Below are 21,479 nucleotides of genomic sequence, written 5' to 3'. Positions count from 1 at the left end.
AAGGCTTTCATTTATTCAGTTATTTAGTCATATAATCCATAGTTGTTGGATGCCTACTGTGTACCAGGCATTTTAGGATGTGCTGAGTAAATGTAGAATAAATTAATATATGCCTGTTGGAAGGGAAATAGGCTTGTGAGGAAGGCAAAAAAGAAAGCTACAAGGTGGGAGTAGACTTGAAAAAGTTTCCAAGAAAGGATACTACTTTTTTCTTTTTTGATTTAACTTTATTTTTTATTTTTTAAAATTTACATCCAAATTAGTTAGTATATAGAGAAGCAACAAGAAAAGATACTACTTGAGCCATGTGTTGAAAGTATCATTTAGTAGGGTGAACTGAGGTGGGGATGAAGGTCAGAGTGATATTTATTGGCAGAGTTATGGAGGAGAGCTAATGATTGTAGCTTTTAGGTACCTTGGGGGGGATAGAATGTTGTAGGGGGAGATAAGGTTATAGGCATGCAAGGGCCAGATCACAAAAGGCCTTACATGCCAGGCTAAGGAATTTGAATTTTATTTTAAAGGTAAAGAGGAACCATTGACCTCTTTAGGGGAAAGTTGGTAAGATTTGTATTTTAGAAAGCTCACTGTGCCACTGGCATGGGAGATGGATTAGTGGGAGCATGACTAGACCCACAGAAATAGTGATCTAAACAAGGAAGATAGGCAGTAACAGTGAAGAGGAAGAGACACATTTGAGATCTTTAGGAGGAAAGATCAGTATGATATGGTTACCAGTGGGATCTGAGGATGATCCTGTTTTCTGACCTAAGTGCTTGAAAGAACCATTATTTGAAATGGAGAATATAGAAGAAAGGGCACATTTTCAGACAATGAATTAGCTTTGGACAAGTTAGAGGGTCTGTGATGAGCTTTTGCATCTAAGAAAGAGGTCTGGGCTGGAAATACAGGTTTGGGAATCATCTGCATCAGTAAGAATGGATGAAATTTTCTAAGAGGAGGGTGTGGAGTGCAAAGAGAAGAGCAATGAATAGAAAACCCATAATGTTTAGGGGAAACATAATGTTTAGGGTTAAGCAGAGGAAGAGCTGCACAGGAAGAAAACTAAGAACTAAGAGAAAACTCAGAAAGGTAGAATCTAGGAGAGTATGGCATCACAGATGCCAGGGGAGGAGAGAATGTCAAGAAAGAGGGAGTGTTTAGCCTTGTGCTGCTACAGAGACATCAAAGAGGATAAAAATTTGAAAATGCTCAACGATATTACAGTTAGGAAGTCATGAAAAGTCAGAAAGACGGGACACAGAATTTGAAGCAGGCTCCAATCTCTGAAGTGTCAGCACAGAGCCTGATGCAGGGCTTGAACTCACAAACGGCAAGATTGTGACCTGAACTGAAGTCAAATGCTTAACCAACTGAGCCACCCAGGCGCCCCTAATTTATTTTATATTTTAATGTTTATTTATTTTTGAGAGAGATTGAGTGAGGGAGGGGCAGAGAGAAAGGGGGACAGAGGATCCGAAGCGGGCTCTGCGCTGACAGCAGAGAATCTGATGCGGGGCTCAAAGTCATGAACCGTGAGATCATGGCCTGAGCCAAAGTCAGATGCTTAACCACTTAACCGACTGAGCTACCCAGGTACCCCTTTAAGCTTTCTTTAAAAAAAAAAAAAAAAAAAAAAGGGACTTGGCCTGTGTGTCATGAGCATATGAATAAGTTGAGGGAAAATTATTTATAAAGGAGGAGAGAGTAAAGGGAATGAGAAGAGAGCCAGAGGGTTTATTCTTACTCAGAAAGGACACCTTAGCCTTTGACATTGGATGGAGGGCAGATAAACATGGATATAGATTTATTTATTCTTTTAACAATAGTTATTAATGCCTTATGTTCTATTCCAGGCATTGTGCTAGGTACTGGAAATATAGTGGTGAAAAAAATAGATAATCCTTCCTTTCATAGAATTTACCATTTTAGTGTTTCAGGTGATAAACAAATATAGAAAATAACCATGGTAATATGGGGAAATTTTAAAGTGTTTTTCTTTTAAATTTTATTTATTTCGAGAGAGAGAGAGGGGGAGAGAGAATCCCAAGCAGAGAATCTCTGTACTACCAGCACAGAGTTCGAATTCACAGTGAGATCATGACCTGAGCCAAAACCAAGAATTGGATGCTTAATTGACTGAGTCACCCAGCTGCCCCAGTATTGGGAAATTTTAAAATGAGAAATAAAATATATTAGACAATATGTTAGTAAGTTTAAAATTTTGAAAATAAATACACTTAACAATCTGGGGGGAAACAGGCTTGCACCAAAAACAGGCTTGTGCATACTTGAAAGAAAACTCTAGGAAGACTATGTAGACATCACACAAGATAGTCCAAGGCAATAAACTACTTTGTGTGTTATAATAACATGGTAACATAAGGAGCCAGAGATGTACGTCTAATTTGGGAATTGGGCGGCCTGGGTGATGCCATTCCATCTCTTGCACCTCTTGGTATGAGGGCAAGGATTGGATTTTTCACTGGGAGATGGAAAGTCCACTCCTTTGGCAGTGCTTGTTGAGTCGAATGTGATTGTCGTGAATGTGTAAGCCTCTTGCTATAAATGAACCACTCTTCCTGTTTCTTACAGTTGTCAGGGAGAGATGAGTCCTCCCACAGTAGGAAATAGAAGGGGCGGTATCTGATAAATACAATCAGTTTGGGGGAAGTGAAGGAAAAGAATGGAATGTCATGGCAGGAAATAACAGAGACCTAATCAAGATTGGGCCAGTCAGGGAACACACTTGTAAGGAAATGACATTTAAGCTGAAATCTGAAGGAGGAGTAGGATGCGGAGAAAGAATTTAGGGAAGGTGCAGTTTGGCATATTCCAGGTTTTGAAAGGAAGCCAGTATGATTGGAGTTCAGAGACCAAGGGGAAGTAAGGCAAGAAAGTGGCTCTGGATTAATGTACAAAGTAAGAATTTTAAGTGCATTGGGAGCCACTGATGAGGTTTTTTTTTTTTTTTTAAATGTTTATTCATTTTTTAGAGAAAGAGAGTGAGTAGGGGAGGGGCAGGGAGAGAGGGGACAGAGGATACAAAGCAGGCACTGTGCTGACAGCAGCAAGCCTGGTGCGGGGGTCAAACTCACAGACCATGGCCTGAGCCGAAGGTGGACACTTAACCAACTAAACCACCCAGGTGCTCCGAGTGGGGCTGACATCATCAAATTAATGTTCTAAAAGACTCCCTTTGTGATTAATTGAAAAATGAAGTATGTAGTGACAAGAGTAGACAAGTGAGTCCTAGGATTAGATACTTTGGTGGCTTAGATGAGGATGTTGAAAGTGGAAACAGAAGTGGATGGTTTTAAGATATGTGTTGTATGGGGGCGCCTGGGTGGCGCAGTCGGTTGAGCGTCCGACTTCAGCCAGGTCACGATCTCGCGGTCCGTGAGTTCGAGCCCCGCGTCAGGCTCTGGGCTGATGGCTCGGAGCCTGGAGCCTGTTTCCGATTCTGTGTCTCCCTCTCTCTCTGCCCCTCCCCCGTTCATGCTCTGTCTCTCTCTCTGTCCCAAAAATAAATAAAAAACGTTGAAAAAAAAAATTTTTAAAAAAAGATATGTGTTGTATGTAAACTTGTCAGAACTTGGTAATGAATTGGATATGGGGGGAGGTGAGAGAGAGGCAAGAATATGTTAAGATGATCAGTTTCTGGCTTGAGCAGTTACTTGAGAGGGGTGAGGAAAAGTAGAGAAAGAACAAATTTGTGAGATAAGATCAAACACTTGGGTTTGGGCCCATTAGGTTTGAGCTCTTTGTGACACATCCAAATGGTGATTTCAAGAGTAAAGTGGCTGTAGGAATCTGGAACTCAGAACAAAAGCTAGATGTATCATTCATCTGTATGTGGTCAGACATGAAGATGGGTTTCAAACCTATAGGAGTGGGTGAGTTTGCTTCAGGAAAAGTGTAGCATGGGGAACTAAGGCCGTGACTGGGCTTTGGAACCCCAGGGTTTAGAGACGGAATGGAGAATGAGGAGGGAGCTGCCAGAAAGATGGGGGGAGTGGGGAAATGAAGAAGGGGGAGATCATAGAACCCAAGGAAACTGGTGTCAACTGAAATACTCGTAGTTTGTCTGTGACATCAGTTTTCATTATCATAGAACTGTGTCATGAGCCTCAAGCAGTTTTCTGGAGCACATCATCCTCTCTTCTAAGTTGTTTGAGGGGAAACTTTATTTTATTTATGTTTATTTCTTTATTTATTTTGGGAGAGAGAGAGTGTGTGTACGTGCAGGAGTGCAGAGGAGAGGCAGAGAGACAGGGAGAGAGAGAATCCCAAGCAGACTCCGATTAGTGCAGAGCAGGAGGTGGGGCTCAATGTCATGAACCATGAGATCATGACCTGAGCAGAAATCAAGAGTCTGACGCTTAACCGACTGAGCCACCCAGGAGCCCATGAAAGGAAACTTTAAAGAATTGTGTGTTCTTTTATTGGAAATTTTATCTCAAGCCACAAATCTTTAGTTCTACATCATTAGGATTCGTTTTTCCTATTCATTTTCTCAAGAATATTCATTCTTTTCACAACCAACCATTTATTTTATTGATCTGTGTTTACTTTTATGGTCTCTGGCCCCTTTTCTCACTCTTTTTTTCTAGTCTTGGTAGATCACCTCTATAAACATCAAAAACAGTTACTGGGAGCTGTTTTTTGTTTTGTTTTGTTTTGTTTTGTTTTGTTTTGTTTTTTGGACAGTGTTGTTTTGCTTTTAAGTATACAAAGTTTCCAGACTTATATTTATCATATCAAAGATACAAGATGCCAGCATGTAGTGACCAGAAGAAAACCAGGTAGGAAGCCAGTACAGAATCTTCCAGTGGACCTGGGCCAGTTTGGCCAGTGCAGAGTCCTGCTGCCACTTGTCTGTCCATTGGTCCAGAGGCAGGGCTGGTGGGTGGCTTGGTGGCCGCCCTCACAGGAGGCCTGTGCATGAGTCAGGTCCCATGGGGGCTCTCTTGGGTAGCCCAGCGCATTAGCTTCCAACTCTGAATCATAGTATTTCTGTCTTGGTCCTTGATCAACTTTCTCTGGTTGCTGAGGCAGAAGGTACAGATCTGTTTGGGCTGGATGTTCTTGCCATCTCGGGTTGGGGCAGCAGCGTGGAAGAAGGCAGGCCTGGAGTGACACAGTTGGTTGCCGGTTGCTGCAGGCCTCGCCTATGAGCAGCCTGGGAGGTGCGGGTCTCCGTGGCCCCCAGTGGCAGCTGTGGTGCTGCATGCATGTATGCATCCCGGACTGGACAGCTGTCTTTTCAGACTAATGTATCACTCTCAACCAGTACTTTTTTCTTCAAAATAAAGTAATTCAAAACCTTAAATATGAGATACTTTGAAAGGACCCAAATGTAAGTCAGCTGCTTCTCTGAAGGATGATTTCAGTGGAATGGAGGGCATCCCTTATGTTCAGGCATTTAAGGTAAAACTTGACAGCGGGAGAGTGAACTTACGTGGAGAAACATGTTGGTTGGTGTTGTTAATTATGATCCTAGGGTGTATACCTATGTGCATGGTTATGCTCTGCTTCTTTAGCAATGCTCAGTTTCTATGAATGTAGGCACAGAAAAGGTAGCATGTGTTCATTCTGGGTTGTGTTTGCCCAGCTGAGTGGGAGGAAAAGTGGAGGGCAAGAGAGTTGAAGATGTCTGCACTAGAATCTAAGGAGTCAAACCTGAGTAAGAACAGAGTGAAGAAAGGAGGTTGCCACTAGACTGGCAGGAAGTTAGAGACCAGTAGATTGGTGACCTGGGTAAAGTGAAAGTTGCTATAAGGGTCTTTGAGCAAGTGAGATGGGAGACCATGCATTTTCATCAGAGAGGAATGTTTGGATCAGTGCTTCAGGGGAGTGTATGGTTCCTAAGGATGAGTGGATGGGGCATGCAGGAGGGGGAGTGCACCACTGAAGTGGAGTGCGTTACTGAGGTGGCATAGAGGAAAAGGTCAAGGAACTCAGAGAATGGGGTGCTTTTTGAGTTACTCCTGTGAAAACAGTGGCTGTCTGGGATGAGGGCAGGAGGTGGAAGGAGGAGGAGAAGGCTGAACCAGATGCCAGCATCTTTCCAAGGGAGATGAGAGGGTGGCATAGTCCCATGGCATAGATCTCAAGGGAGGGAGGGTTTTTATGGGAAGGATAGTAAAGGTCTGGAAGTGGTGATGAGGAGTAAGGATGATGTTGACCCCACTCTCTGGCCTGGGGTGTGTGAGAGGGAACAGACTCCACTTAGAGAGCTGTGGGTGGGGTGGAGTTGGGCAGGGGCAGTGTCATTGGTGCATCACCAGGTTTCAAAAAGCAGGTGGATGTTCAGAAAAGTTGAAGATATGTGGACTTTTTGTTGCTCTTGTCTAGAATTCCAAAGAACATAGTGGAAAGGTTTGGGATGGAGAGAGGGGAGGCTGTGAGGAAAATTGGGTCAACTTAGAAGATGTTGGTGGGGATAATGGTTTGGAAGGTAATAGATAAAAGGAATGCTTGGCCTTTGATCAAGGCCTGAAGTCAATAGTTGATTGAGTTCATAGACTTATCTCTGTCTTTTGGAGGAGGGTAATCTCAGGACTGTTGGTTCCAAAGACTGCTACCAATCACTGCAGTGATTTGGTGACAGGTAAATCAGTTGAGATTCAGATAGGAACTCTGGATGTTGTACACGAAAGATGCTGGTTAGCCCTTCAAAAGAACTTTCCAGTAGTGACAGGCCAGTGGAGAACGAGGCACGAGCCAGAAAGATGCCAGCCAACCTTTTCAAGAACTGTTAATACATTGGGGTGCCAGGGTGGCGCATCAGTTAAGTATCCAATTCTTGGTTTCGGCTCAGGTCATGATCTCATGGTTTGTGGGTTTGAGCCTTGCATCGGACTCTATGCTGGCAGCACAGAGTCTGCTTAGAATTCTCTGTCTCTCTCTCTGCCCCTCCCCTGCTCACTCTCTCTCAATAAACAAACAAACAAACAAGCAAACAAACAAACATTAAAAAAAAGAACTGTCAATATGGAAAACACTTGCTTTTTCCCCTGGGGGGAAGGAGAGATGATAGTATGGTATAGGAGAAAGATTGAGATGTGAGACATGGGATCCAAGTTCAGCTCTGCCACTGAGTTAGATTGATCTTCAGCAAGTCAATTATCTTCTCTGAGCTTAGTTTTCCCACTTATAAATCTAGGATTAGACTATTTGACCCCTAAGGCTCTATGATTTTAGTGAAGGTATATTGATTTTAGTTGGACTGAAGAAGGAAGAGCATATTTTTGTCTCACTTTTTTTTTTTTTTTCTGTTGCAGGTCAGTGTCTCGTCTGGGTCCAGTGTTCCTCCCCAAACTGTGAGAAGTGGAGGCGGCTTTGTGGGAACATTGACCCCTCAGTGCTTCCAGATAATTGGTCCTGTGATCAGAATACAGGTAGAATGGACTGGAGAGTTTTTTGTTTGTTTGTTTTTATTGTTCTTTCCTTTCTTTCTCTGTATGTATCCCTTAGATTAAATATGTCATAGATGTAGTTATAATCCCAGGGGTCCTTGTAGTGTTTGAGAGAGAGGAAGGGATCTTCCTTGTCATATCAAGATGAATCTGGCATAATGGGCTAGAAGAAGACACCCTGAAGAGTTATATTGTGGGAAGGGCCTGGAATCTAAACATACATTCTAAGTGGATTCCATCTTCTTCAGCATTAGTCTGACCCTGCTGGTCCTGATTAGGTTATTGGTGTTGGGTTGGTGGATAAGAAGGGATATGGGATCCATGGGGAAAAGTGGGTGAGAGAGACAGCCAGTGGTTTAGAATTCTAAAATGTTTGAAACCACTTGGAAGAGTATGATGATCTAACCCAGCCCAGTTATTTTAAGGATGAGGTAACAGAGTCTCAGAGAAATTGCTGTCATGATGTTATGTAGATGGAAGCAGGGTCAAATAATGTGGGTCAGGCAGAAGTTTGGAATCTCTTTCTGTAACATACATGGAGGCAGCACTCTTATTCTAGCTGTAGCTGCATTTCCTCCATGGGTCTTTGTTCTTTGTCCATACCTGTCTCCCAGTGCCCTTTTGGTCCCACCTGGTGCATACTCTTGTCCTCTCTCCTGCCCTCGTCTAGATTTTTACCTGATGAGGTTCTTTCCTTCCCTTCATTCCTTCTCTTTTTTGGCAGACTTGAAGTATAATCGCTGTGACATCCCTGAGGAGTCCTGGATAGGACATGAGAGTGATGTGGCCTATGCCTCCTACATTCCAGGATCTATCATCTGGGCCAAGCAATATGGTTATCCTTGGTAGGGCACCATGGCATAGAGCATCCTTCATGAACTTGGGAGTGGTAGATTCAAGCAAAGAGGGAAAGAAATAGCATTTATAATGGAAATGGTACCTGCCTTAGAAAGAACATGGGATGAGGGAAAAGATAAAGTACCAATCTGGGAGGCTTTGAAAGAACGTGTTTTCTAAAGGTTTCACAGTGGAGGTGGTATCTCCCTGGAAAAAAGCATCTGACAATTCTACTCTGGGTGGGCAAGAAAAAGGAAGGTGGCTTTATGGAATTTTTAAAACATTGAGATATGAGAGATATATAAAGTAGAGAGGACAAAGAAGGGTGGGATAGTTTCTTCTTTGGAGATGTCCTAGTCAGAAGAATTTTTCTCAGTGTTGATGGAAAGCCTAGGTTAAGATACTCTTACTAGAGGGCGCCTGGGTGGCTCAGTTGGTCAAGCATTTGACTCTTGATCTCAGGGTCTTGAGTTCATACCCCACATTGGGGTCCATGCTAAGCATGGAGCCTACTGGAAAAAATATATATATACTCTTACTTGGAAGATTCTGAGCTTCTTTGTATACTGATAGAAGTCACTTTAGTCATTTGGTAGTGACCACTGGGGGAGATCACCAAGGGTGGAGGTCTATTTTTAAGATCCTTTGTTTGCAAAACATATTGCTCTTTTATGTACATGTGTATTGGTGAATTTGTGTTCTGTTACTCTAAACCATGTAAACCCTTCCTCTTCTGTTCCCTATACCCATCTGTCTTCTCCAGGTGGCCAGGCATGGTAGAATCTGATCCTGACCTGGGGGAATATTTTCTTTTTGCATCTCATCTTGATTCCCTGCCGGTGAGTTTTCCTGGCTTAGGGTATGTAGGTGCTCGGGCCAAAATAATGAACAAATCCATCCTAATAGATGTGCAGAGTTAGAAACATAGACATAGCCAGAAGACATGAGTAGAAACTGACACTTAGCTAGAGTGACAAACACAGAAACAAGTACCCACATATAGAATACAAACTTGTATCTAATTAAATATTTAGTCATTACCAGGACATTTATGATTGTGATAAATATGCTTTGGTTGGGATTCTCGATGTCAGGATGGAAGAACAGCAGTCTGAGGTGGGTGGGTCAGGTTTATGGCATCAGATGAAGCCCAACACCTCTTTCCTTGTGAATCCTCAGTTCTTCCTCCACCTTTTTGGGTTGGAGGGCCAAAGCAAAGAGAAGGACTAGGGGCCATATGAGAACCATTTTTCTATTTCAGTCTAAGTACCATGTGACATTTTTTGGAGAGACAGTTTCTCGTGCTTGGATCCCAGTTAACATGCTGAAGAACTTCCAGGAGCTGTCCCTGGAGCTAGCTGGAGTGGTAAGCAGCCCTTGGTGGTCAGTTGTGGTACAGGTAACTTGAAAACTAAATCTGCCCTTTATTAAACCTGATTTTGTTCCAGGAGAAGCTGTGTTGGGAGAAAGTCCCATGTCTGACCAAGTGTGCAAGGGTGAGGTTATTCATGAGGGACTCTTCTTTCTATCAGGTTTGCAGCGGGATAATGACTTTTCATAGTCTCCTTCCTTGCCTGCAGGCAGGGGGCCTTCCTGAAGACTGTGGTTTTCTACAGTTTAGCCAAGGCAGGTGTGGCAGAAATGAGGACAGGTTAACTCAGATTTCTCAGCCTTGGTACTATTGACATTTTGGGACAGATAATTCTTTGTTGTGGAAGTCTGTCCTATATATTGTAGGATGTTTAACAGCATCTCTGGTCTTTACTGGTGTCTAGCCAAGGGGTGCTACTGCCCTTGGACTCAGTCGTGACAACCAAAAACATTGTCTCTAGACATTGCTAAGTATCTTCTGGGAGGCAAAACCACTCCTGGTTGAGAAACTAAAAATATTAATTAAAAATATTTCCTCCCTGTAATCACTTTGGATTCAGTCAGCCTTAAAAATGAGCAGAGGGTTACCTGGGTGTCTCAGTCAGTTGAGCATCTGACTCTTGATTTTGTCTCAGGTCATGATCTCATGGTTCATGGGTTTGAGCCCCCATTTGGGCTCTGTGCTGTGAGCATGGAGCCTGTTTGGGATTTTCTCTCTCCCTCTCTTTCTGCCCCTCCTCTGTGCTCTCTCTCTCTCAATAAATAAACTTAAAAAAAAAAAAAAAAAAGAAATGAGAAGAGGCCTACCAGCTCTGGGGCTTTTGAAAATCAGGCAGTGAGTATTAAATCAAGCAGCTGGATCTGAAGAAACATGTGAGAAGCTCAAAAGTGGAATTACCTGAGTTCCTTTAATCTTGCCTTTTCACATTTCCATGAGATTTACTTTGGAGAGGCCACCAAAATGTTGGTTGACAATATTGCTAGGAATTGGTGAAAAGTGTGTTGGGTGATAAAGGGAGATTATGTCTCTAAGCTCAAAAGATTAAGAATAGGAGTATCATGTCAATATCAGGAGCCAGAAAAGATCATGTCTGGTGAGTAGCAGTCTGTTGGAATTATTTCTCTACTATTTATCATTGACTCTAATCTTCTATTTCAGAAAAAGTGCAGGAACAAGGATTGCAGTCAGAAACTGGGAGTGGCCCTGATGATGGCTCAGGAGGCAGAACAGATCAGTATTCAGGTGGGAGAGTGTTCAGACTACATACCTGCTCCTCTTTGGGACCTGGGACACAAAGCAAACCATATACTGTCTACTAAAGAAAAGTGGCTTGTCCTTCCTCATCATCCAGTCTTAGTCTTAGAATTAGTCTTTTCTTTCCAGAACAGATTACTTTAGCTCCTTAAATCATTTATTCTTTTTCCTACCCTTGGGCAAATTGGATCTTCTCTCATCCTACATAGAGACAGTTTGTAGTAGGGGGCATCCTACCTCCGTATTTAACTTTAGATCTCAGATGTATGAGTCTTAACCTCTCTTTTATGCAGTGTTTACCCTCAAATTCTGCCTTTGGGTGTGCAGTGGAGAATGACAATTATAAGTAAACTGGAAAAAGAGATTATTATAAGAATATATTGCAGCATATAATTATATAACATAATGTAAATATATAATATAAAAATAATGTTATAATGTATCATAGTTAATCTTCGTAAAAATTTAGATAAACAGAATATGAAATTTTAAGTGAAAATGGTATGGAATATGAATATAAAGTATGTAACTAAAGTCTTTTTTTTTTTTAGCGTTTATTTATTTATTTTGAGAGAGAGAGAGCTCAAGCAGGAGAGGGGCAGAGATAGAGGAAAAGAGAAAGAATTCTAAGCAGGCTCCGTGCTGTGTGCTGTCAGCACGGAGCCGGACATGGGGCTCAAGCCCACAAACTGTGAGATCTTGCCAAAGTCAAGAGTCAGATGCTTAACCAACTGAGTCACCCAGGCACCCCCATAACTAAAGTCTTGAAGACAGAGGGGAAAAGTCATCCTTGGGAGAATAGTGGATGATGCTTTTGTTTCTTGGTTCCCTCAGGAACGGGTTAACTTGTTTGGTTTCCGGAGCCGATACAATGGATCTGACAATAGTCGGGAAGGAAAAGGTAGGATCAGTAAGAGGATAAGGATTAGTGAGGGAGGTGGGGAGAGGATGTAGAGAGGGAGATGGTCCTTCATGAGGGCAGAACTGAAACTTCATTTTATATCAGATATCATCCATCTAGTTCTGGATTCTAATAGGAGGCTCTCCATGAATGCCATTGACTCAAGTATCTGGGAGGGAGGGATGGATGGATAAATGGATGGGTGAAGAGAAGAATGGAGAGAAAAAGAGGATGGGGAGGGAGGGCACATGTTAAAGAGTGGTGGGTGTTTGGAAAAGGTGGGAACCGTGATAACCTAGGGCCGTGTTTTGTAGAAGAAATGCCACTGGGACATGAGAGGCAGAGTTAGAAGACTGCTTCTCTGGGATCAGCTCCATTAACTCATCATCTAATTTGTTGGATAAATTCTTTAGCCTTTCTTTCCTATTCCTGTTCTAGACATAACGCTTACTGGGGCTAACAGCCCAGATTCCCGCGTGGAGAAAGAAGGGGAAGAGGCCGTGTTGGAGGAGGTAGAGGAGGAGGAAGAAGAGGAAAAAGTAAGAGTGATCTTGGGGATTCCTTTTAGGAGATTCCTGTAGGACGTCTGGTTAGCATGGATTTATATTTACTATGGAACCATCCTATTCCTGCCTCAGGGTGGACCTGACTAGCTGGTCTTATCTTCTAGGGGTCTTCAGGGAAGGAGACCCTCTTTTTTTCTCAGTTATTCTCTCTAATGTCTCACATTTCTAGGAATTTATTTCTTGATTATCATCCCAGTTCCTAATGTAGTTTTTGGTTCTTACTAGAGCAATTTCAGAGAATAGCAGGGTGCCTCTGTTTACACTCTCTTCTCCCCTGTGTACACACTTAAGATATTCATTCACTTGTTTCCTTTGGGTATTTTCAAGCATATGAAATATAGGTTTTTAAAAAATATTTAAAGACTTTTTTAAGAGTGGTTTTAGGTTCACAGTAAAATTGAGAGGAAAGTACAGAGTTTCCATACCCTGTCTCCATACATGCATAGCCTTTCCCATTATCAACATCCACCAGAGTCATGCATTTGTTTCCAATTGATGAACTGACATTGGCACATTGTAATCAACCAAAGTCCATAGTTTACATTAGGGTTTACTCTGGTGTTGTTATAGTCTGAGTTTGGACAAATATATAATGATACATATACATCATTATAGTATCATACAGAGTATTTTCACTGCTCTAAAAATCCTGTGTGCTCTACTTATTCATCCCTCACCCCGCAGCCCCTGACAACCACTGGTCTTTTTATTGTCTCCATAGTTTTGCCCACTCCAGAACATCATATAGTTGGAATTATGTAGTATGTACCCTTTTCAGACTGGCTTCTGAGAAATATGCATTTAAGTTTCCTTCATGTATTTCATGGCTTGATAGCTAGTTGTGTGTGTATATATACATAATATATATACCTATTTACATATACATATTATATATATATATATATATATTTTTTTTTTTTTTGCTGAATTTTTCCATTTTCTGGATGTATCACATTTATTTATCCATTCACTTACTGAAGGATATCTTGGTTGCTTCCAAATTTGGACAATTATGAATAAAGCTGCTATGAACAGCTGCTTACAGGTTTTTGTGAGAACAAGTTTTCAACTCCTTTGAGTAAATAGCAAGGAGCTTGATTACTGGATTGTATGGTAAGAATATGTTTACTTTTGTAAGAAAACACCAAACTGTCTTCCAAAGTGGCTATACCATTTTGCATTCCCACCAGCATTGAATGAGATTTCCTGTTGTTCCACATCCTTGCTAGTATTTGGTATTGTCAGTGTTCCAGATTTTAGCCATTCTAATAGGTGTGTACTGGTATTCATTGTTGTTTTAATTTACGTTTCCCTGATGACATATGATCTGGAGCATCTTTTCATATTCTTACTAGCCATCTGTATATTTTTTTTTGGTGAGTTGTCCATTAAAGTGTTTGGTCCATTTTTTAAATTGGGTTGTTTATTTTATTTTTTTTAGTTTTAGGAGTTCTTTGTATATTTTAGATAACAGTCCTTTATCAGGTGTATCTTCTACCAATCAGCCGATTAATTATTTATTTCATGGATCATGCCTTTAGTGTTATATATAAAAAGTCATTGTCAGGGTGCCTGGGTGGCTTGGTCGATTGAGCGTCTGACTTTGGCTCAGGTCATAATCTCACGGTTTGTGGGTTTGAGCCCATGTTGAGCTTTGTGCTGATAGCACGGAGCCTGCTTCAGATTCTCTGTCTCCCTCTTTTTCTGCCCCTTGCATGTTGTCTCTTTTAAAAATGAATAAACGTTAAAAAAAAAAGTCATTGTCATACCCAAGGTCATCTAGATTTTCTATGTTATCTTCTGGGAGTTTTATAGTTTTACATTTTACTCTTAGATCTATACTACATTTTGAGTTAATTTTTGTGAAAGGTGTAAGGTTTATATCTAGATTCACTTTTTTGTGTGTGGATGTCTAGTTGTTCCACCATATTTGTTGAAAAGACTCATTGCCTTTGCTCTTTTGTCAAAGATCAGCTGACTGTTTTTTAATTTATTTTTATTTTTTTAATTTTTTAATGTTTATTTATTCTTTGAGAGAGAGAGAGAGAGAGACAGAGCAAGCAGGGGAGGGGCAGAGAGAGAGGGAGACACAGAATCTGAAGCAGGCTCCAGGCTCTGAGCTGTCAGCACAGAGCCTGACACGGGGCTCAAACTTACAGACCATGAGATCATGACCTGAGCCGAAGTCGGTCACTCAACCAACTGAGCCACCCAGGCGCCCAAGCTGACTGTTTTTATGTGGGTTTATTTTTTGGGCTCTCTATTCTGTCCCATTGACCTATTTGTTCTTTTGCCAATTCCACAGTCCTGATTACTATAGCTTTATAGTAAGTCTTGAAGTTGCCTAAGGTCAGTCTTCCAGCTTTGTTGGCTATTCTGGGTCTTTTGCCTTTCTACATAACTGTAGAATCAGTTTGTTGATATCTACAAAATAGCTTGCTTGGATTTTGTTTGGAATTGCATTGATCCTATTAGATTAAGCTGGGAAAAACGAACACTAAACAATATGGAGTCTTCCTTTCCACAGATGTGGAATATCTGTTTATTTAGTTCTTTGATTTTATTCATCAGAATTTTGTAGTTTTACTCGTATAGATCTTGTACATATTTTGTTGAATTTATATGTAAGTATTTAATTTTTTCGGTGCTAATAAAAATGGTATTGTGTTTTTAAATATCAAATTCCACGTGTCCATTGTTGGTATATAAGAAAGTGATTAACTTTTGTATATTAACCTGTATCCTGCAACCTTGCTATAAACACTTAATAGCTGTGGAGTTTCTGTCAATTCTCTTGGGTTTTCTGTATTGGCAATTATGTTATCGGCAAACAAAGACAGTTTTACAGTTGACCCTTGAATAGCACAGGTTTGAACTATGGAGGTCCACTTATGTGTGGATTTTTTTCAGTAAATACACTGGAGTACTGTAAATGTATTTTCTCTTCCTTATGGTTTTAATATTTTCTTTTTTTTACCTTTACTCTAAGAATACAGTATATAATATATATAATGGACAAAATACATGTGAATTATCTGTTATTAGTAAGTCAAAAGTAGGCTACTAGTGCTTAAATTTTGGGGGAGTCCAAAGTTATACACAGATTTTCCACTGTGCAAAGGGTCAGCACTCCTAACCCCTGCATTGTTTAAGGGTCAACTGTATTTATTCCTTCCCAGTATCTATACCTTTTATTTCTTTTTGTCTTACTGCTTTAGGTAGAACTTCCAATATGATGTTGAAAAGGTGTGATGAGAAGGGACATCCTTGCCTTCTTCCTGATCTTTGTGGGAAAGTTTCTAGTTTCTCAGCATTAAGTATAATGTTAGTTGTAGGTTTTTTGGTAGATGTTCTTTATCAATTTGAGGAAGTTACTCTCTTTTCCTAGTTTACTGAGAGTTTTTACCATGCATGGGTGTTGGATTTTGTCAAATGCTTTTTCTGTATCTATTGATATGATTATGTGATTTTTCTTTTTTAGCCTGTTGATATGATGGATTACATTAATTGATTTTCAAATGTTAAACCAGTCTTGCATACCTGGAATAAATTCCACTTGTTCATGGTGTATAATTGTTTATACATTGTTGGATTCAATTTACTAATATTTTTGGCCATCACTATGGAGTATTTTTGCATCTCTTTTCATAAGAGATATTGCTCTGTAGTTTTTTTTTCCTCATAATGTCTTTGTTTTGATGTTCAGGTAATGGTGGCCTCATAGAATGAGTTAGGAAGTATTCTCTCTTCTCCTTTTCTCTGAAAGAGATTATAGAGAATTGGCAGAATTTCTTCCCTAAATGTTTGGTAGAATTTACCAGTGAACCCATGGGCATGGTGCTTTCTGTCTTAGAAGGATAACTACTAATTATTGATTCAATTTTGTTAATAGATACAGACCCTATTCAGATTGTTTCTTCTTGTGTGAGTTTAGGCAGATTGTCTTTTAAGGAATTGGTCCATTTCTTCTTGGTTATCAAATTTGTTTGAAAACAATTATTCAGTAGTGCCTGGGTAGCTTAGTTGGTTAAGTGTCCAACTTGGCTCAGGTCATGATCTCGTGGTTCATGAGTTTGAGCCCTGCATTGGGCTCTGTGCTGACAGCTCAGGCCCTGAAGCCTGGTACACATTCTCTGTCTCTCTTCCCCTCCCCTGCTTGTGCTCTGTCTCTGTCTCTCTCTCTCAAAAATAAATAAACGTTAAAAGAATTTTTTAATAAAAAAAGAAAAGAATTATTCATAGTATTCCTTTATTATCCTTTTAATGTCCTTGGACTCTGTAGTGATGACCTCCTTTTTATTTTCTGATTTTAGTCATTTGTTTCTTCTCTTTTTCTTAGTTAGCTTGGCTGGAGGCTTACCAATTTTATTGATCTTTTCAGAGAACCAGGTTTTTGTTTCATTCATTTTCTCTACTAATTTCCTGTTATTAATTTCATCAATTTCTACTCCAGTTCTTATTATTTCTTTTCTTTTGCTCACTTTGGATTTAACTTGTTCTTCTTTTTCTAGTTTCCGAAGGTTAAAACTTAGACTGTTGATTTTAGATCTTTCTTCTTTTCTAATAAATGTGTTCAGTGCTAAATTTCCCTCTCAGTACTGCTTTCTGTGTATCCCACAAATTTTGATAAATTGTGTTTTCCTTTTCATTTAGTTCATATTTTAAATTTCACTTAGTTCAATATTTTAAAATTTCTCTTGAGATTTCTTCTTTGAGCTATGTGTTATATAGAAGTATGCTATTTAATCTCCATGTATTTGGAAATTTTTTGGTTATCTTTCTGTTATTGATTTCTAGTTAAAGTCCGTTATGGTCCAGGAGCAGACATTGAATGATTTCTATTCTTTTAAATATATTAAGTTTTGTTTTATGGCTCAGAATGTGGTCAATCTTGGCGAATGCTACATGTGAACTTGAGAAGAATATGTATTCTGCTGTTGTTAAAGTACTTGGAGAATTGACCTCTTTATCATTATGTAATGCCCTTTTTATCCCTGATAACTCTCCTTGTCTTGAAGTCTGCTCTGTTTGAAATTAGCATAGCTACTCCTGCTTTCTTTTGATTAGTGCTAGCATGGTGTATTTTTCTGTTTACTTTTATAATCTCTCTCTCTCTCTCTCTCTCTCTCTCTCTCTCTCTCTCTCTATATATATATATATATATATATATATATAGCTTTATGTTTAAAATTTTTTTAATGTTTTATTTTTGAGACAGAGAGAGACAGAGCATGAGCAGGGGAGAGGCAGAGAGAGAGCGAGACACAGAATCCAAAGCAGGCTTCAGGCTCTGAGCTGTCAGCACAGAGCTCGACGCAGGGCTTGAACCCACAAACTGCGAGATCATGACCTGAGACAAAGTCGGACGCTTAACCAGCTGAGCCACCTAGGCGCCCCTATAGCTTTATGTTTAAAGTAGACTTCCTGAGGACAACATATGGCTGGGTCTTGTTTTTTAATCCTGATAATCTGTGTCTTTTAATTGGTGCTTTTAGACTATTGACATTCACAGTAATTATTAACATAGTTGGATTAATATCTGTAATATTCGTTACTGTTTTCTATTTGTTGCCCTTGTTCTTTCTTCCTATTTTTGTCTTCCACTCTTTTTCTGCCCTAAGTGGTTTTAATCGAGCACCTTATATAATTCCATTTTCTCCCCTTCCTTAGCATATCAGGTGAGGTGTTCTTTTCCTTTGGCTTCTTTCAGGGCTTTTTCTTTTTTTAAGTTATTAAATTCCAGTTAGTTAACATACAGTGTAATATTAGTTTCAGGTACACATTATTATACTCAGCACTTCTGTACATCACTTGGTGCTCATCACAACAAGTGCACCTTAATCCTCAAGGCTTTTTCTTTATCTCTGATTTTCTGTAGTTTGAAAATAATATGCTTAGGTATAGTTGTTGGGCATTTATCCTTCTTGGTGTTCTCTGAGCTTCCTGAATCTGTGGTTTGGTGTCTGACGTTAATTTGAGAAACTTCTCAGTCATTATTGTTTTCAATATTTCTTGGGTTTCTTGCTTTTTAAATTATTATTATTTTTTTACATTTATTTATTTTTGAGAAACAGAGTGAGACAAAGCACGAGTGGGGGAGGGGCAGGGAGAGAAGGAGACACAGAATCCGAAGCAGGCTCCATGCTCTGAGCAAGCAGTCAGCACAGAGCCTGATGCGGGGCTCGAACCCACAAACTGTGAGATCATGACCGAGCCAAAGTCGGAGGCTCAACCGACTGAGCCACCCAGGTGCCCCGGGTTTCTTTCTTTTTTTCTTCTCTGGTATTCCCACTGTGCGTATATTATGCATTTTATAGTTGTCTCACAATTCTTGGATATGCTGTTCTTTTTTTTTTTTCATTCTTTGTTCCCTTTGCTTTTCAGCTTTGAAGGTTTCTGTTGAGATATCCTCAAGTGCAGCGATTCTTTCCTTGTCTGTGTTCCATCTACTAATAAGCCCATCAAAGGCATTTTTTTTCATTTCTATTACAGCATTTTTTAAAGTTTATTTATTTATTTTGAGAGAGAGAGAGAGAACAAGCGAACGAGCAGGGGAGGGGCATAGAGGGGGTGGGAAGAGAGAATCCCAAACAGGCTCTGTGCTGTCAACACAGAGCCCGACATGGGGCTTAATTCCATGAACCATGAGATCATTACATGAGCCAAAAACAAGAGTTGGACACTTAACTGACTAAGCCACCCATGTGCCCCTAATTTACTAGGCCATGCTAATGGCCTAGCTTTATTTCCTTCTCTTGTACATAAAGCCTTGTACTGACTAATATCAAATAGAATGGGAAGAATGAACATTAAAAAAAATTTTTTTAAAGTTTATTTTTGAGGGACAGAGCACAAGCAGGGGAGGGGTAGAGAGAGAGAGGGAGACACAGAATCTGAAGCAGGCTTGAGGCTCTGGGCTGTCACACAGAGCCCAACTCAGGGGTCAAACTCACAAACCATGAGAACATGACCTGAACTGAAGTTGGATGCTTAACTGACTGAGCCACCCAGGCACCCTGGGAAAGATGAACATTTTTATCTTTGTTGTCATTGATTTAAACAGTATCAGGCTCACAGAATCCAATTTGATTTCCCTTACCCCACCCATCATTTCTGTAGCATCCCACTCTATTAAAAACACAATTATGTGACTTAATTTATATTTTCTTATTTTTCTCTCCCATTTTCAGGACTCAACTTTGCCCAGTCCCAAGCCAGCCAAAATTCAGACAAAAAAACCCAAGGCAAGAGGTAAGCAAGCCAGCTGGGAACAGGTATGTGCTACCATTAAGGCAGGGCAGAAATAGACAATGGGAAGGGTCTGCAGGTCACAGGATCTTACTGCCTGTCTCAGCTTTAAAATCTGCAAAAATGGTCAAGGCTCCTACTGTGTCATCAGGGAAGCTGTCCTCTGCCAAGTGAGTACATCTCCTCGCTTCTGTGCACTGATTATAAAATATTAGATTAAAGGTGGAATGAATGTCTTATATTCTTAGCCAAGAAGGATGGCTTCCTGGAGAAGGCAGTCTATAAGGAAAAATGTAAAGAGAAGAAGATCCAGAACAAACAAACAAACAACAACAAGAGAGACAGAGAGAGAGAGAGAGAGAGAGAGAAATATTTGGGGAAAAGGAAGGAACCAAAAAAAACTCACTAGATTGAGAATGAGCAGAGGATGTGGGGCACAGACTAACTGTGGGAAGTCTATGGACCCTTGCCGAGCTGTCATTTAGAGAGAAATAAACAAATGTCCTTCATGGTTGTTGGTGGGGGTGATGCAGGCATAGCAGATGGACGAGATGGGATCCTGCAAAGGAAGACAACAAAGAGATCTCTGGGAAATGAATCTGCAACGCCTGTACGCATAATGGGAAGGAAAGAAGGACACAGGAATTCAGAGCCTGACCAGCCAGGTAAGGCTGAAGTCCTGGGAAAAACTATGGGAAATGAGGTTCAAGTCTGTGTCTCCCTTCCCTGGATCGTTTCTTAACTTTATAGCTTTTTGTTACTTTTAAAAAGAACAAGAATTAAGCATCTCAGATGGTAGAGTGCAGTACACACTGTAGAAACATAATGGTTATTGGTTTGATTTGATCCAAGCACAGGAGAATGGTGAGGAGGGGGGAACAGACATTTATCGAGTATTGCTGTGGGCTGGCTAGATAGACATTTGCTGGCTCCCTTGAATCTTTCAATATCTCTGTGACTGGACATTTGCCATTTTAGAGATAAGGGGATTGAGGCCCAAAGGGTTTATAATTTGCTGAAGACCCATGACAGGCATATGACTAGCATATGGCTAGAATCCAGGTCTTTCTGACTTCAAAGCCCATTTTATTTCTATTGAGAAAGATCATATTTCCTAGAGATATTTTTGTAAATAGGAATGTAGGGGTTTGACTTGTAAAAAGCCAGGACAGATGGCCTAATAGGGCTCTCAGTTTTATCACTTTTTCATCCAGGCCCTAAGAAAAAATTTAAAGCTCCCCAAAGCAAAGCTGCAGAAACCAACTTCCCTGAGGACAAAGAAGCTAGGATGGAGCCAAAGGGCCCGACCCCACCAGCTCATCTTGGGGCTTGTCCCGTGGTGGGGAAAGAAGGCTCAAAGTGTCCTCAGGAGGCTGGAAGCGTCCTCCATGACGATGAAGCCTCCAGTGACCTGGACCTGGAGCAACTCCTGGAAGATGTTGGAGAAGAGCCGGAGCAGCTGGAGGAGCCACAGTGTGGAGATGACCCTGGGGAGTTCACCACGACCTTCTTTGAGGAATAGCTGTGTGCTCCTGCCTCACCCGCTTCCACAGGAGCAGCAGAGAGAGCCCCTCAGAGGGTCCCTGAGAAGCTACTAAGTGTGGGGTTTGTTCCTCAGCTACAGGTCAATTGGCTAAAGTCACGGCTCTGCAGTTTATGTGTTAATAAAACAGGTTACCGGCTTAAGTGGTTCCATTCGTCTCTAACCACATGCTTCCCTTGGCTTCTCTCCCCGCCCCCCCCACCCCCCCACCCCGGTCCCTGTGGCATGTCCCTGTTTCTGGTGGGAGGCCGGCACAGTACAGGGATCTGGGAAGGCAGTGAGACCCAAGTCCTGGGAGGAGGCCGTCGAGAAGGGCAGGTCTGGGTTCAGACCTGGC

The 21,479-nt window shown here is 40.9% G+C and overlaps 1 protein-coding gene across 8 annotated transcripts in view; it reads left to right on the top strand.

Annotated features, from left to right (window-relative positions):
- Positions 1–21,342, top strand: part of ZCWPW1 (zinc finger CW-type and PWWP domain containing 1) — a 31,920-nt gene extending 10,578 nt beyond the window's left edge. For 7 of the 8 annotated variants that reach the window (XM_015538322.2, XM_015538319.2, XM_042972486.1 and 4 more), the window contains 10 exons: positions 7,287–7,403; positions 8,146–8,266; positions 9,022–9,097; positions 9,520–9,624; positions 10,789–10,872; positions 11,719–11,785; positions 12,224–12,324; positions 19,542–19,602; positions 20,133–20,264; positions 20,814–21,342. In XM_015538322.2, the coding sequence (XP_015393808.2) occupies positions 7,287–7,403; positions 8,146–8,266; positions 9,022–9,097; positions 9,520–9,624; positions 10,789–10,872; positions 11,719–11,785; positions 12,224–12,324; positions 19,542–19,602; positions 20,133–20,264; positions 20,814–21,121 (1,172 nt within the window). In that variant the 3' untranslated portion in view covers positions 21,122–21,342. Of the gene's footprint in view, positions 1–7,286; positions 7,404–8,145; positions 8,267–9,021; positions 9,098–9,519; positions 9,625–9,706; positions 9,791–10,788; positions 10,873–11,718; positions 11,786–12,223; positions 12,325–19,541; positions 19,603–20,132; positions 20,265–20,813 lie in introns of all 8 variants that reach the window. The other variant, XM_042972491.1, reaches the window with a different exon arrangement.
- The last annotated feature ends 137 nt before the right edge of the window (positions 21,343–21,479 follow it).

The sequence above is a fragment of the Panthera tigris genome, chromosome E3 (genome assembly GCF_018350195.1).
Source record: "Panthera tigris isolate Pti1 chromosome E3, P.tigris_Pti1_mat1.1, whole genome shotgun sequence".
NCBI lineage: Eukaryota > Metazoa > Chordata > Mammalia > Carnivora > Felidae > Panthera > Panthera tigris.
This window is presented reverse-complemented; position numbering and strand designations above follow the sequence as displayed.